This window comes from Oncorhynchus mykiss, chromosome 18, assembly GCF_057628025.1.
Source record: "Oncorhynchus mykiss isolate SJ-2025 chromosome 18, ASM5762802v1, whole genome shotgun sequence".
NCBI classification, from domain to species: domain Eukaryota; kingdom Metazoa; phylum Chordata; class Actinopteri; order Salmoniformes; family Salmonidae; genus Oncorhynchus; species Oncorhynchus mykiss.
In genome coordinates this window covers 41,362,240-41,379,849 of record NC_143039.1, presented here as the reverse complement: position 1 = coordinate 41,379,849, position 17,610 = coordinate 41,362,240, and the positions used below count along the sequence as shown (strand labels likewise).

Genomic DNA, 17,610 nt, shown 5'->3' with positions numbered 1-17,610 from the left:
AGCAACTCCCCCCCCCCCCACCCCCACCCCCACTTCTCCTTCACCCAAATCCAGACAGTTGATGTTCTGAAAGATCTGCAAAATCTGGATCCCTACAAATCAGCTGGGCTAGACGATCTGGACCTACTCTTTCTAAAAAAAATTGCCTCAATTGTTGCAACCCCTACTACTAGCCTATTCAACCTCTTTTTTTCATATCATCTGAGATCCTCAAAGATTGGAAAGTTGCCGTGGTCATCCCCCTCTTTAAAGGGGGAGACACTCAAGACCCAAACTGTTATAGACCTATATCCATCCTGCCCTGCCTTTCTAAAATCTTCGAAAGCCAAGTTAATAAACAGATCACCAACCATTTTGAATCCCACCGTGCCTTCTCCACTATGCAATCTGGTTTCCGAGCTGGTCATGGGTGCACCTCAGCCACGCTCAAGGTCCTAAACGATATCATAACCACCAACGATTAAAGACAGTACTGTGCAGACGTCTTCATCGACCTGGCCAAGGCTTTCGACTCTGTTAATCACTGTATTCTTATCGGCAGACTCAATAGCCTTGGCTTCTTAAATGACTGCCTTGCCTGGTTCACCAACTACTTCTCAGATGTAATTAAATGTGTTAAATTGGAGGGCCTGTTGTCCGGACCTCTGGCAGTCTCTATGGGGGTGCCACAGGGTTCAATTCTCGGGCCGACTCTTTTCTCTGTATACATCAATGATGTCACTCTTGCAGCTGGTGATTCTCTGATCCACCTCTACGCAGACAACACCACTCTGTATACAGTTGAAGTCGGAAGTTTACATACATCTTAGCCAAATACATTTAAACTCAGTTTTTCACAATTCCTTACATTTAATCCAAGTAAAAATTCCTCAGTTAGGATCACCACTTTATTTTACGAATGTTAAATTTCAGAATAATAGTAGAGTGAATGATTTAATTCAGCTTCTATTTCTTTTATCACATTCCCAGTGGGGAACATACACTCAATTAGTATTTGGTAGCATTGCCTTTAAATTGGTTAACTTGGGTCAAACGTTTTGGGTAGCCTTCCACAAGCTTCTAACAATAAGTTGGTTGGATTTTGACCCATTCCTCCTGACAGAGCTGGTGTAACTGAGTCAGGTTTGTAGGCCTCCTTGCTCACACACACTTTTTCAGTTCTGCCCACAAATGTTCTATAGGATTGAGGTCAGGGCTTTGTGATGGCCACTCCAATACCTTGACTTTGTTGTCCTTAAGCCATTTTGCCACAACTATGTATGCTTGGGGTCATTGTCCATTTGGAAGACACATTTGCGACCAAGCTGATGACTGATGTCTTGAGATGTTGCTTCAATATATCCACATAATTTTCCTGCCTCATGATGCCATCTATTTTGTGAAGTCCACCAGTCCCTCCTGCAGCAAAGCACCCCCACAACATGATACTGAAACCCCCTGTGCTTCGTGGTTGGGATGGTGATCTTCGGCTTGCAAGCCTCCCCCATTATGGCCAAACAGTTATATTTTTGTTTAATCAGACCAGAGGACATCTTTGTCACCATGTGCAGTTGCAAACCATAATCTGTCTTTTTTATGGCGGGTTTGGAGCAGTGGCTTCTTCCTTGTTGAGCGGCCTTTCAGGTTATGTTAATATTGTACTCATTTTACTCTGGATATAGATACTTATGTACCTGTTTTCTCCAGCATCTTCACAAGGCCCTTTGATGTTGTTCTGGGATTGATTTGCACTTTTTGCACCAAAGTATGTTAATCTCTAGGAAACAGAACACATCTCCTTCCTGAGCAGTATGACAGATGTGTGGTCCCATAGTGTTTATACTTGCGTACTATTGTTTGTACAGATGAACCTTCAGGCATTTGGAAATTGCTCACAAGGATGAACCAGACAAAAAAATTCTGAGGTCTTGGCTGATTTCTTTTGATTTTCCCATGGTGTTAAGCAAAGAGGCACTGAGTTTGAAGGTAGGCCTTGAAATACACCCAAGGTACACCTCCCATAGGCTAATTGACATAATTTGAGTCAATCAGAAGCTTCTAAAGCCATTACGTTATTTTCTGGAATTTTCCAAGCTGTTTAAAGGCACAGTCAACTTAGTGTATGTAAACTTCTGACCCACTGGAATTGTGATACAGTGAATTATAAGTGAAATAATATTTCTGTAAACAATTGTTCGAACAATTACTTGTGTCAAGCACAAAGTAGATGTCCTAACCAACTTGATGTAGATGTCCTAACCAACCAAAACTATAGTTTGTTAATAACAAGACATTTTAATGACTCCAACCTAAGTGTATGTAAACTTCCGACTTCAACTGCACATCTGGCCCTTCTTTGGACACAGTACTAACAAACCTCCAAACGAGCTTCAACGCCATACAACACTCCTTCTGTGGCTTTCCAACTGCTTTTAAATGCTAGTAAAACTAAGTGCATGCTCTTCAACCGATTGCTGTGCCTCAAACTCCCACCCGACTAGCATCACTACTCTGGCCGGGTCTGACTTAAAATACGTGGACAACTACAAATACCTAGGTGTCTGGTTAGACTGTGAACTCTCCTTCCAGACTCACATTAAGCATCTCCAATCCAAAATTAAATCTAGAATCGGCTTCCTATTTCGCAACAAAGCCTCCTTCATTCATGCCGCCAAACATACCCTTGTAAACTGACTATCCTACCGTTCCTTGACTTTGGCAATGTCATTTCCAAAAAAAGCCCCCAACACTCTACTCAGCAAACTGGATGCAATCTATCACAGTGCCATCCGTTTTATCACCAAAGCCCCATATACCACCCACCACTGCGACCTGTATGCTCTCGTTGGCAGGTATATTGCACTGGTCATCCCCAAATCCCAAACTTCCCTTCCAGTTCTCTGCTGCCAATGACTGGAACGAATTGCAAAAATCACTGAAGTTGGAGACTTATCTCCCTCTCTAACTTTAAGTATCAGCTGTCAAAGCAGCTTACCGATCGATCACTGTATCTGTACACAGCCAATCTGTAAGTAGCACACCCAACTACCTCATCCCCATATTATTACTTACCCTCTTGCTCTTTTGCACCCCAGTATCTCTACTTGCACATCATCATCTGAACGTCTATCACTCCAATATTAATGCTAAATTGTAATTATTTTCACCTCTATGGCCTATTTAATGCCTAACTCCCTACTCTTCTCTTCTCCTCTTTTCTTTTGTGTTATTGACTGTACGTTTGTTTGTGTAACTCTGTGTTGTTGATTTGTCCTACCGCTTTGCTTTATCTTGGCCATGTCATAGTTGTAAATGAGTTGTAAATGTAAATGAACACGTTTTTACAGTTGTAAATGTACAGTTGTAAATGAACGAGTCACTCAGAAAAACAAATCATGACTCTCAGGTCAGTAACAATAGTCACTCAAAATAATCAGAATCAGATAGGTGATGGGGGGGTGCAACCAATTTTCCCTTTGTAGCTCTGGCTACTGATATAATGCATACTGGTTAAGAGAGTTAAGTTGTATAACTGCACAAATGGAGTGATTGCACAAATCATTTGACTGCTTGTGTGGGGGATGGGGAGTTTCTACCAAGCATGTCGTTCAGGTGAGCTGAATGAGAGGAGGGGATGGGGTGGGTTGGTGTTTGAGGAGGAGTTGAGTTCTTACTAGCTCTTCCAGTGAAGCAGCTACATGTACTGGTTGTGCAGACCTGATCAGCAGCATTTTTTTGGGGGGGGGGGGCATGACACTGATAAAATGTTAATTGTTTGTTTCTGTTAGATACATAGGAGGTTGTAAATACATCTGCCAGTACAGAATAAACAGGGGGCATCTTTGTGTAAGGTTGTGTTTCATGACTGAAGACCTCAGATTATTTGATGTGTGGTCATAGACATCTGAGCCCTTTGGACCACACCCTTGTTTGGTGTGCTATACACTACCACATCAGTACAGGTATGTGGCACCCCGTTTTTCTGGATTACTACATGTTTCCCGTCAATGGAGCCAAGACAGTTGGGGAAATTCCACCTCTCCAGAAACTTGGCAGCGATGGCCCTCCAGTCTTCCTCCTTGGGGACAGGCATGTCTTTTTTAGCATCCAATGCCAATGGCATGCATGACACTGGTTGGGGAATGGCATCTACATATGTTGTCAGGTAGGTGACGACCAGTAGTGAAACCTGTTTGATCTGGATGTATTATTGTTTCAATCACTGTGTCACGACTTCAGCCAAAGTCGGTGCCTCTCCTTGTTCGGGCGGCGTTCAGCGGTCGACCTCACCTGCCTTGTAGTCATCGCCGATCCACTTTTCATTTTCCATTTGCTTTGTCTTTGTCTTACACACCTGGTTTCAATCCCCCAATTACTTGTTCATTATTTAACCCTCTGTTCCCCCATGTTTGTTTGTGATTGTTTATTGTATTGCGGTCCGAATTTGTGTCCTTGTATTTATACGACGTGTATTGTGATATTTTTGAGTAAAATTGCTTTCATTACTCATATCTGCTGTCCTGCGCCTGACTCATCTCACCAGCTACACACAGACGCTTTACACACTGCCTCCAGCCGTTTAGCCAATATGGAGGTCAAGATTTTACAGTCCGCTTTAAGAATTTTTTACAAAGAATAATGTGCAAATATTGTACAATGCAAGTGTGCAAAGCTCTTAGAAACTTACACAGAAAGACTGCCAAAGATGATTCTAAGATGTATTGACTCAAGGCATGTGAATATTATGTTAATTAGATATTTCTGTATTTGTGAGAACAAAAATGTATTTAATCCATTTTGAATTCAAGCTGTAACAAAACAAAATGTGGCAAAAGTCAAGGGGCATGAACACTTTCTTAAGGCACTGTATAGCTAAGAAATTTGAAGTATTCACGAGCTGGGTTTTTCAAAGCTTGACATTCTTTAGTGTAATATCTGGTGTCAAACAAACCTTCCTTGTTTCCCTGTTTTATAGTAGTAGAGCATCCTATTTGTTTTAGCTGCATCTTAAAATATACTTCTGTGACCAGTTTGAAATGCACAATGATTGAATGTTATCAGTTAGGCCTATACGTTTCATGTTTTTGATCAACAACCCTGAGTGGATCCTTAGCTCTCTTGTGAACCACTCTTCCTGCTGAGTTGCACAGTGTATATTCTATGGTATACTTACACCTCATCATCACTTGAGTGTGACTATCACCTGATATGAAAGGAAATTCTACGGTGATATTCAGTCAGTTGGCTTGTATAAGGTTAACCTGGCACCAGTTGCTGTGCGATGACATACCTGGGCTTTGTTTGAATATTTGAATAACAGAGGAATTCAGTGACACCTAGATACTGTAGATCATAAACCTCCCTCTTTTCCCTCCTTCCGCCCATCCCACCACCTGCTCCCTCCTCAACCACTTAGATTAGTGTACCTCTCATTCCAAACATTCACACCTTTCAGAGGATGACTGAAAACCGGTTGAACTCCATTTTCCCCCTCCTCCTTTCGCCCCAACCCAATTCTGACAGTATAAAATCCAATGTCTAGGACCCAGGCTTTACCAGTTGGTTTTGCTAAATAAGACGTTTGAAAGGGATTTTTTTTTGCGATCAAATCTCAACTCATCACTTCTGTCAAGATGAACAAAATCGTTTTCGGAATCCTTGCAGTTGTTGCATCTTTTATGCTAGGTGAGTCTAATTAATCATCATTGCCACTCGCTCACAAACAAAACTGAGGATGCAATTTGCTTGGACAATATTGTATTTCAGTTGTTATCATGACAGGGTAAATTTAGCTACAGGTTTGTTCCTGCAACAATTCTCATCCATAGGTTTTATGATACGAGTCCGTTCTATTCAGTCTAAAGGATAGTCTACTTTATTAGAGGCTCTTTTTTGTGTTTATTTTCGGCTTCGGGTTGTCGTTTCATTTGTAAAGTTTTTGAGTTTGTTGTCCAGTTATGTAGCAATGTCCAGCATCTCCTGGCAAGTGTTTTTTTTAAAGCATGTAGCAATACTAGTAGAAACTGTAAGCATTAGCTAGCGGTGCATTCAACAGCAGGGAAGTGGGTGTAGAAGGTAGAGAGCACTTTCCCTATGCTTTTGAATGCACTGCTAAGTGATTGTTAATTGACTGGTCAGAGAAATTGCTACAGAAACTTTGTAGAGACCTACTCTGTAGGAGTTAACATTTGGTCAGGGGTCTTCATTCACAATCCTGCAGAGAAGGATGTTGTAGACACCAGTGATGATCGGGAATCACATACTGTATGATTCATGTAATGTCTATGATGTAATGACATGCCATTTCAGTGAATCTGAATTATTATGTATGATAAAGGCCACATACCTGCACTGCTGTTGTAGTGTATAGCACACCAAACAAGGGTGTGGTCCAAAGGGCTCAGATGTCTATGACCACACATCAAATCATCTGAGGTCTTCAGTCATGAAACGCAACCTTACACAAAGGTGCCCCCTGTTTATTCTGTACTGGCAGATGTATTTACAACCTCCAATGTGTCTAACAGAAACAAACAATTAACATTTCATCACTGTCATGTTTCCTCTCTCACTCAGCCATTGTGTGTGAAGCCATGTGATCTGATTGTCTAACCCCACCCAACGCTGTGTGTTTCAGTGGAGTCGCTGACATGTAACAAATGCGATGTGGGCCTGGTGGGCGTTTGCCTAAATGCTGCTGATCAGGTCTGCACAACCAACACAAGTCGCTGCTTCACTGGAAAAGCTAGTAAGTACTCAACCCCTCCTCAAATCCCAACCCACCCCATCCCCTCTCATTCAGCTCACCTGAACAACATGCTCGGTAGAAACTCCCCATCCCCCACACCAGGGATAGGCAACTGGGGGCCACCAAAAATCTGAACTCATAATGAGGGGCCACATTGGCTCGCAGGTCTCCATACCCACACAAGCAGTCAACTGATTTGGGAAATCACTCCATTTGTGCAGTTAAACAATTTAACTCTCTCAACTAAATGCATTACATCAGTAGCCAGAGCTACTAAGGGAGGTTTGGTTGCACCATCATATTATTTATCACACCGTCACATTATTTTTGCACCATCACATTATTTATCACACCATCACATTATTTATCACACCATCACATTATTGTTGCACCAACACATTAATAATCACACCATCACATTATTTTTTCACCATCACATTAATAATTACATCACATTATTTTTTCACCATCACATTAATTATCACACCATCACATTATTTTTTCACCATCACATTATTACACTATCACATTATTTATCATCACATTATTTATCACACCATCACATCATTTTTTTGCACCATCACATTAATTATCACACAATCACATTATTTATCACACCATCACATTATTTTTTGCCCCATCGCATTATTTTTGCCCCATCACATTATTTATCACACCATCACATTATTTATAAAAAAATGTAAAAACATTTTAGCACCCAGACAAAAGAAAGTATCAACTTAGTGGCAGTACATTCTCTGGGCGCATCGCAGTTTGCGAATGATTCCTTATTTTTGAGCGACTGTTTTTACTGACTCAAGAGTCATGACTCGCTTTTTCTGAGTGACTCGTTCATTTTAGTTGTTTGGGGGGCTGAAGTTATATTGTGCTTATCATCCTCACGGCAGTCAAGCAATGCATTCCACCAAGAGTTGTTCACAATCTTGTCCGGTTGCGGCCACAAATAGACCTTGTTTCAAATGTGTCACAAAATAATCTTATTTGTATGCCTAGCAATCAACAAATTCAATTTTTTTAAACACTTTCACAGGTCTCAGTAACAAATGAAAGCTCCAATAAGCCCGCTATGGACGTGCGAACGAGAGGCTTGTAGAATCATGATTCCTACGTGCTACTAACTCAAATTAACGAAATGAGTCAAAGATCAAGAGTCAGTCAAAATAACTGAAAATCCCATTACTAGATCTTAACTAGAGCTAACTAGATCTTAACTAGAGCTAACTAGATAGTGGCTACAAGTAAACTGATATTTACTGTTTGGAGCTACAGTGAAAGAATGTCACGTTGCCAGCCACAACGAAAGGTAAGGCAAGGACATAATTTAAATGGAAAGCTTATGCACATATTATGTAAATTGAAACCTCTTCCTCTCCTTAAACTTCCATCAATGGGAATAGCCCCTAATTTACCAATCTAAAAAGTGTTAGTTGACATGGTTAATTGAGTGACTGACAACAGTAAGTTGAGACCCCAACTGGAAATTGATCTGCAAGCCTACAAAAGGGGTGCCAATTTCACCAATTGCCCATCCCTGCCCGACACACACACACACACACACAGAATCAGGTTCATCATCATTCTAACCCTCATATCTTCTCTATCTCTCTAGCCTTCCCCTCCCTCAGTACTTTCCTAGGCTTCAACACCCAAGGCTGTCTGGAGAGTGCTATGTGCAACACCACCGATGCCACCCTCATGGGCGCCACCTACACCATTGTCAGGACCTGCTGCGACACCAACAAGTGTAACCCAGTCACAATCAGCGGCGCAACCTCTGCCAAGCTCTCTGTCACCGCAGCCCTCAGTGCCACCCTGGTGGCCTCCGTGTGGGGCAGCATGCTGTACTAGAACTAGAACAACTAGAAGACACATTCTGATTCTGATTCCGAAGAACCAGAAGACAGCCCCTACATCGAAATAAAGACTTTACATCCTCCAGTCTGAAATAAAGACCAATCTTAGTATGTTTATACATCATGAAATTAGTGTTGTTTTAGTAAACCGGTTTGACGAAATGTGTGTTTCATTCACACTGCATGTTTAAACCAGCTTGACTTGTTTTTCTCATGTTTTGATGGTATGCTGTCACATCGCCCTCTCAAGTTCTTTGCCTCCTATCAGAAAAATGCACCGAGTATCCATAATCAAAGGCTTTTTAGTTATCACCTCAAATTTTGAGAGAAGCACATGTCTCAGAATGCATTAAAGACACTAATTTTGTTACTTATTAGATACTTATTGTTTTGGAAGTCGATCAGTGTATTGTTGAAGCTGTAACATTGAATTCTTAAACTTTACATATGTGTTTTTCTTCGTTCTAATTAAGCTTAAGTTACTATGTGTGGCGGCGTATGTATTATGGAATGAAAATAATGGAAAGCAATCTTTCATTTTTTGCTGTTTTGAATTATCAGCAGTTTTGTAATTAAAAGGAATCACTCACTTTGGTGCAATTTTCACGTGGTACATTTTCCCAACTCTTAGCATAAAGATCTAAACAGATCATCAAAATGCATCATGTTTCAATACTCTAAGTACATGTTCAATTGACTGAGTACAACAAACAAATTCACAAGTCACTTTTTCACTGCACCAGATCACTTTCAATTTCCATTTTTTTGCACCTAAACGTCTATATCGGTGGGCGGCAGGTAGCCTAACAGAAAGGTCGCTGGTTCGAATCCCAGAGCCGACTAGGTGAAAATTCTGTCTGTGTGACCTTGAGCAATTCACTTAACCCTTATTGCTTCTGGAAGTCGCTTTGGATAAGAGTATTGTATTTATTAGGGATCTCTACAAGTTGCTGCCATGGCAGCAGATACTCTTCCTGGGGTCCAAACAAATTAAGGCAGTTACACAAAACCAGAAATAAAACAGTACATCCTATGACATTTTCACACCACTACATATCTACATTACAAAATGTATAATACCACCATACAACAATATTACAATGTACGTGTGTAGAGTGTGTGTGCTAGCGTGTTTGCAGGTGTGTTTTTCTTCACACTCCGCGTTGTTCCATAAGGTATAGTTTTATCTGTATTTTAAAACTGATTTTACTGCTTGCATGATTTACTTGATGTGGAATAAAGTTTGATGTAGTCATGGCTCTGTGCAGTACTGTGCGTTTCCCAAAGTCTCTGAACTTGGAGACTGTGAAGAGACCCCTGGCGACATGTCTTGTGGGATATGCATGGTTGTCTGAGCTGTGTGCTAGTTGTTTGAACAGACAGCTTGGTGCTTTCAACAGGTCAAAACCTTTCAAAAGACAAGAAGTGACACAGTCAGTCTCTCTTCTTTGAGCCAGGAGAGACTGACATGCATGTCACTGATGTTAGCCCTCTGTGTACATTTAAGGGCCAGCCGTGCTGCTCTGTTCTAGGCCAAATGTAATTTGCCAACCTCTTTGTGGCAATTGACCATATGACTGGGCAGTAGTCCAGTTGAAAAAAGACTTGGGCCTGTAGGACTTGTTTTGCTGATAGCAATGTCAAGAAAGCAGCTCTTTATTACTTATTACTGGCAGACCTCTCCCCATCTTAGCTACCGTTGCATCAATACGTTTTGTGCTTATCATCCTCACGGCAGTCAAGCAATGCATTCCACCAAGAGTCGTTCACAATCTTGTCCAGTTGCGGCCACAAATAGACCTTGTTTCAAATGTATCACGAAATAATCTTATTTGTATGCCTAGCAATCAACAAATTCAATTTTTTAAAACACTTTCACAGGTCTCAGTAACAAATGAAAGCTCCAATAAGCCCGCTATGGACGTGCGAACGAGAGGCTTGTAGAATCATGATTCCTACGTGCTACTAACTCAAATTAACGAAATTAGTCAAAGATCAAGAGTCAGTCAAAATAACTGAAAATCCCATTATTAGATCTTAACTAGAGCTAACTAGATCTTAACTAGAGCTAACTAGATAGTGGCTACAAGTAAACTGATATTTACTGTTTGGAGCTACAGTGAAAGAATGTCACGTTGCCAGCCACAACAAAAGGTAAGGCAAGGACATAATTTAAATGGAAAGCTTATGCACATATTATGTAAATTGAAATCTCTTCCTCTCCTTAAACTTCCATCAATGGGAATAGCCCCTAATTTACCAATCTAAAAAGTGTTAGTTGACATGGTTAATTGAGTGACTGACAACAGTAAGTTGAGACCCCAACTGGAAATTGATCTGCAAACCTACAAAAGGGGTGCCAATTTCACCAATTGCCCATCCCTGCCCGACACACACACACACACACACACACACACACACACACACACACACACACACACACACACACACACACACACGCACACGCACACGCACACGCACACGCACACGCACACACACACACAGAATCAGGTTCATCATCATTCTAAACCTCAGATCTTCTCTCTCTCTCTAGCCTTCCCCTCCCTCAGTACTTTCCTAAGCTTCAACACCCAAGGCTGTCTGGAGAGTGCTATGTGCAACACCGCCAATGCCACCCACATGGGCGCCACCTACACCATTGTCAGGACCTGCTGCGACACCAACAAGTGTAACCCAGTCACAATCAGCGGCGCAACCTCTGCCAAGCTCTCTGTCACCGCAGCCCTCAGTGCCACCCTGGTGGCCTCCGTGTGGGGCAGCATGCTGTACTAGAACTAGAACAACTAGAAGACACATTCTGATTCTGATTCCGAAGAACCAGAAGACAGCCCCTACATCGAAATAAAGACTTTACATCCTCCAGTCTGAAATAAAGACCAATCTTAGTATGTTTATACATCATGAAATTAGTGTTGTTTTAGTAAACCGGTTTGACGAAATGTGTGTATCATTCACACTGCATGTTTAAACCAGCTTGACTTGTTTTTCTCATGTTTTGATGGTATGCTGTCACATCGCCCTCTCAAGTTCTTTGCCTCCTATCAGAATAATGCACGAGTATCCATAATCAAGGGCTTTTTAGTTATCACCTCAAATTTTGAGAGAAGCACATGTCTCAGAATGCATTAAAGACACTCATTTTGTTACTTATTAGATACTTATTGTTTTGGAAGTCGATCAGTGTATTGTTGAAGCTGTAACATTGAATTCTTAAACTTTACATAAGTGTTTTTCTTCGTTCTAATTAAGCTTAAGTTACTACAATGTGTGGCGGCGTGTGTATTATGGAATGAAAATAATGGAAAGCAATCTTTCATTTTTTGCTGTTTTGAATTATCAGCAGTTTTGTAATTAAAAGGAATCACTCACTTTGGTGCAATTTTCACATGGTACATTTTCCCAACTCTTAGCATAAAGATCTAAACAGATCATCAAAATGCATCATGTTTCAATACTCTAAGTACATGTTCAATTGACTGAGTACAACAAACAAATTCACAAGTCACTTTTTCACTGCACCAGATCACTTTCAATTTCCATTTTTTTGCACCTAAACGTCTATATCGGTGGGCGGCAGGTATCCTAACAGAAAGGTCGCTGGTTCGAATCCCAGAGCCGACTAGGTGAAAATTCTGTGTGTGTGACCTTGAGCAATTCACTTAACCCTTATTGCTTCTGGAAGTCGCTTTGGATAAGAGTATTGTATTTATTAGGGATCTCCACAAGTTGCTGCAATGTCAGCAGATACTCTTCCTGGGGTCCAAACAAATTAAGGCAGTTACACAAATACAGAAATAAAACAGTACATCCTATGACATTTTCACACCACTACATATCTACATTACAAAATGTATAATACCACCATATAACAATATTACAATGTACGTGTGTAGAGTGTGTGTGCTAGCGTGTTTGCAGGTGTGTTTTTCTTCACAGCTGCGTTGTTCCATAAGGTATAGTTTTATCTGTATTTTAAATCTGATTTTACTGCTTGCATGAGTTACTTGATGTGGAATAAAGTTTGATGTAGTCATGGCTCTGTGCAGTACTGTGCGTTTCCCAAAGTCTCTGAACTTGGAGACTGTGAAGAGACCCCTGGTGACATGTCTTGTGGGATATGCATGGTTGTCTGAGCTGTGTGCTAGTTGTTTGAACAGACAGCTTGGTGCTTTCAACATGTCAAAACCTTTCAAAAGACAAGAAGTGACACAGTCAGTCTCTCTTATTTGAGCCAGGAGAGACTGACATGCATGTCACTGATGTCAGCCCTCTGTGTACATTTAAGGGCCAGCCGTGCTGCTCTGTTCTAGGCCAAATGTAATTTGCCAACCTCTTTGTGGCAATTGACCATATGACTGGGCAGTAGTCCAGTTGAAAAAAAACTTGGGCCTGTAGGACTTGTTTTGTTGATAGCAATGTCAAGAAAGCAGCTCTTTATTACTTATTACTGGCAGACCTCTCCCCATCTTAGCTACCGTTGCATCAATACGTTTTGTGCTTATCATCCTCACGGCAGTCAAGCAATGCATTCCACCAAGAGTCGTTCACAATCTTGTCCAGTTGCGGCCACAAATAGACCTTGTTTCAAATGTATCACGAAATAATCTTATTTGTATGCCTAGCAATCAACAAATTAAATTTTTTAAAACACTTTCACAGGTCTCAGTAACAAATGAAAGCTCCAATAAGCCCGCTATGGACGTGCGAACGAGAGGCTTGTAGAATCATGATTCCTACGTGCTACTAACTCAAATTAACGAAATTAGTCAAAGATCAAGAGTCAGTCAAAATAACTGAAAATCCCATTATTAGATCTTAACTAGAGCTAACTAGATCTTAACTAGAGCTAACTAGATAGTGGCTACAAGTAAACTGATATTTACTGTTTGGAGCTACAGTGAAAGAATGTCACGTTGCCAGCCACAACAAAAGGTAAGGCAAGGACATAATTTAAATGGAAAGCTTATGCACATATTATGTAAATTGAAATCTCTTCCTCTCCTTAAACTTCCATCAATGGGAATAGCCCCTAATTTACCAATCTAAAAAGTGTTAGTTGACATGGTTAATTGAGTGACTGACAACAGTAAGTTGAGACCCCAACTGGAAATTGATCTGCAAACCTACAAAAGGGGTGCCAATTTCACCAATTGCCCATCCCTGCCCGACACACACACACACACACACACACACACACACACACACACACACACACACACACACACACACACACACACACACACACACACACACACACACACACGCACACACACACACACACACACAGAATCAGGTTCATCATCATTCTAAACCTCAGATCTTCTCTCTCTCTCTAGCCTTCCCCTCCCTCAGTACTTTCCTAAGCTTCAACACCCAAGGCTGTCTGGAGAGTGCTATGTGCAACACCGCCAATGCCACCCACATGGGCGCCACCTACACCATTGTCAGGACCTGCTGCGACACCAACAAGTGTAACCCAGTCACAATCAGCGGCGCAACCTCTGCCAAGCTCTCTGTCACCGCAGCCCTCAGTGCCACCCTGGTGGCCTCCGTGTGGGGCAGCATGCTGTACTAGAACTAGAACAACTAGAAGACACATTCTGATTCTGATTCCGAAGAACCAGAAGACAGCCCCTACATCGAAATAAAGACTTTACATCCTCCAGTCTGAAATAAAGACCAATCTTAGTATGTTTATACATCATGAAATTAGTGTTGTTTTAGTAAACCGGTTTGACGAAATGTGTGTATCATTCACACTGCATGTTTAAACCAGCTTGACTTGTTTTTCTCATGTTTTGATGGTATGCTGTCACATCGCCCTCTCAAGTTCTTTGCCTCCTATCAGAATAATGCACGAGTATCCATAATCAAGGGCTTTTTAGTTATCACCTCAAATTTTGAGAGAAGCACATGTCTCAGAATGCATTAAAGACACTCATTTTGTTACTTATTAGATACTTATTGTTTTGGAAGTCGATCAGTGTATTGTTGAAGCTGTAACATTGAATTCTTAAACTTTACATAAGTGTTTTTCTTCGTTCTAATTAAGCTTAAGTTACTACAATGTGTGGCGGCGTGTGTATTATGGAATGAAAATAATGGAAAGCAATCTTTCATTTTTTGCTGTTTTGAATTATCAGCAGTTTTGTAATTAAAAGGAATCACTCACTTTGGTGCAATTTTCACATGGTACATTTTCCCAACTCTTAGCATAAAGATCTAAACAGATCATCAAAATGCATCATGTTTCAATACTCTAAGTACATGTTCAATTGACTGAGTACAACAAACAAATTCACAAGTCACTTTTTCACTGCACCAGATCACTTTCAATTTCCATTTTTTTGCACCTAAACGTCTATATCGGTGGGCGGCAGGTATCCTAACAGAAAGGTCGCTGGTTCGAATCCCAGAGCCGACTAGGTGAAAATTCTGTGTGTGTGACCTTGAGCAATTCACTTAACCCTTATTGCTTCTGGAAGTCGCTTTGGATAAGAGTATTGTATTTATTAGGGATCTCCACAAGTTGCTGCAATGTCAGCAGATACTCTTCCTGGGGTCCAAACAAATTAAGGCAGTTACACAAATACAGAAATAAAACAGTACATCCTATGACATTTTCACACCACTACATATCTACATTACAAAATGTATAATACCACCATATAACAATATTACAATGTACGTGTGTAGAGTGTGTGTGCTAGCGTGTTTGCAGGTGTGTTTTTCTTCACAGCTGCGTTGTTCCATAAGGTATAGTTTTATCTGTATTTTAAATCTGATTTTACTGCTTGCATGAGTTACTTGATGTGGAATAAAGTTTGATGTAGTCATGGCTCTGTGCAGTACTGTGCGTTTCCCAAAGTCTCTGAACTTGGAGACTGTGAAGAGACCCCTGGTGACATGTCTTGTGGGATATGCATGGTTGTCTGAGCTGTGTGCTAGTTGTTTGAACAGACAGCTTGGTGCTTTCAACATGTCAAAACCTTTCAAAAGACAAGAAGTGACACAGTCAGTCTCTCTTATTTGAGCCAGGAGAGACTGACATGCATGTCACTGATGTCAGCCCTCTGTGTACATTTAAGGGCCAGCCGTGCTGCTCTGTTCTAGGCCAAATGTAATTTGCCAACCTCTTTGTGGCAATTGACCATATGACTGGGCAGTAGTCCAGTTGAAAAAAAACTTGGGCCTGTAGGACTTGTTTTGTTGATAGCAATGTCAAGAAAGCAGCTCTTTATTACTTATTACTGGCAGACCTCTCCCCATCTTAGCTACCGTTGCATCAATGCGTTTTGTGCTTATCATCCTCACGGCAGTCAAGCAATGCATTCCACCAAGAGTCGTTCACAATCTTGTCCAGTTGCGGCCACAAATAGACCTTGTTTCAAATGTATCACGAAATAATCTTATTTGTATGCCTAGCAATCAACAAATTCAATTTTTTAAAACACTTTCACAGGTCTCAGTAACAAATGAAAGCTCCAATAAGCCCGCTATGGACGTGCGAACGAGAGGCTTGTAGAATCATGATTCCTACATGCTACTAACTCAAATTAACGAAATTAGTCAAAGATCAAGAGTCAGTCAAAATAACTGAAAATCCCATTATTAGATCTTAACTAGAGCTAACTAGATAGTGACTACAAGTAAACTGATATTTACTGTTTGGAGCTGCAGTGAAAAAATTTCACGTTGCCAGCCACAACAAAAGGTAAGGCAAGGACATAATTTAAATGGAAAGCTTATGCACATATTATGTAAATTGAAATCTCTTCCTCTCCTTAAACTTCCATCAATGGGAATAGCCCCTAATTTACCAATCTAAAAAGTGTTAGTTGACATGGTTAATTGAGTGACTGACAACAGTAAGTTGAGATCCCAACTGGAAATTGATCTGCAAGCCTACAAAAGGGGTGCCAATTTCACCAATTGCCCATCCCTGCCCGACACACACACACACACACACACACACAGAATCAGGTTCATCATCATTCTAAACTTCTTATCATCTCTCTCTCTCTAGCCTTCCCCTCCCTCAGTACTTTCCTAGGCTTCAACACCCAAGGCTGTCTAGAGAGTGCTATGTGCAACACCACCGATGCCACCCTCATGGGCGCCACCTACACCACTGTCAGGACCTGCTGCGACACCAACAAGTGTAACCCAGTCACAATCATCACCGCAGCCCTCAGTGCCGCCCTGGTTGGCTCCGTGTGGGGCAGCATGCTGTACTAGAACTAGAACAACTAGAAGACACATTCTGATTCTGATTCCGAAGAACCAGAAGACAGCCCCTACATCGAAATAAAGACTTTACATCCTCCAGTCTGAAATAAAGACCAATCTTAGTATGTTTATACATCATGAAATTAGTGTTGTTTTAGTAAACCGGTTTGACGAAATGTGTGTATCATTCACACTGCATGTTTAAACCAGCTTGACTTGTTTTTCTCATGTTTTGATGGTATGCTGTCACATCGCCCTCTCAAGTTCTTTGCCTCCTATCAGAAAAATGCACAGAGTATCCATAATCAAGGGCTTTTTAGTTATCACCTCAAATTTTGAGAGAAGCACATGTCTCAGAATGCATTAAAGACACTCATTTTGTTACTTATTAGATACTTATTGTTTTGGAAGTCGATCAGTGTATTGTTGAAGCTGTAACATTGAATTCTTAAACCTTACATATGTTTTTCTTCGTTCTAATTAAGCTTAAGTTACTACAATGTGTGGCGCGTGTATTATGGAATGAAAATAATGGAAAGCAATCTTTCATTTTTTGCTGTTTTGAATTATCAGAAGTTTTGTAATTAAAAGAAATCACCCACTTTGGTGCAATATTCACGTGGTACATTTTCCCAACTCTTAGCATAAAAATCGAAACAGATCATCAAAATGCATCATGTTTCAATACTCTAAGTACATGTTCAATTGACTGAGTACAACAAACAAATTCACAAGTCACTTTTTCACTGCACCAGATCA

At 40.8% G+C, this 17,610-nt stretch overlaps 1 protein-coding gene across 2 annotated transcripts; it reads left to right on the top strand.

The window, feature by feature from the left end:
- Positions 1 to 5,393: 5,393 nt before the first annotated feature.
- On the top strand, positions 5,394 to 16,937 carry LOC110496048 (uncharacterized). Of its 2 annotated transcripts, none has more exons than XM_021571689.3 (3): positions 5,394 to 5,664; positions 6,617 to 6,727; positions 8,358 to 9,190. In XM_021571689.3, the coding sequence occupies exons 1-3, from the start codon at positions 5,613 to 5,615 to the stop codon at positions 8,594 to 8,596; spliced, it is 402 nt and encodes a 133-aa protein (XP_021427364.1). In that variant the 5' UTR covers positions 5,394 to 5,612; the 3' UTR covers positions 8,597 to 9,190. The 2 variants fall into 2 exon arrangements, with proteins under 2 accessions (XP_021427364.1, XP_090064562.1); XM_090208436.1 differs by lacking the exon at positions 8,358 to 9,190 and adding an exon at positions 16,649 to 16,937 and having other exon boundaries at positions 5,506 to 5,664.
- The last annotated feature ends 673 nt before the right edge of the window (positions 16,938 to 17,610 follow it).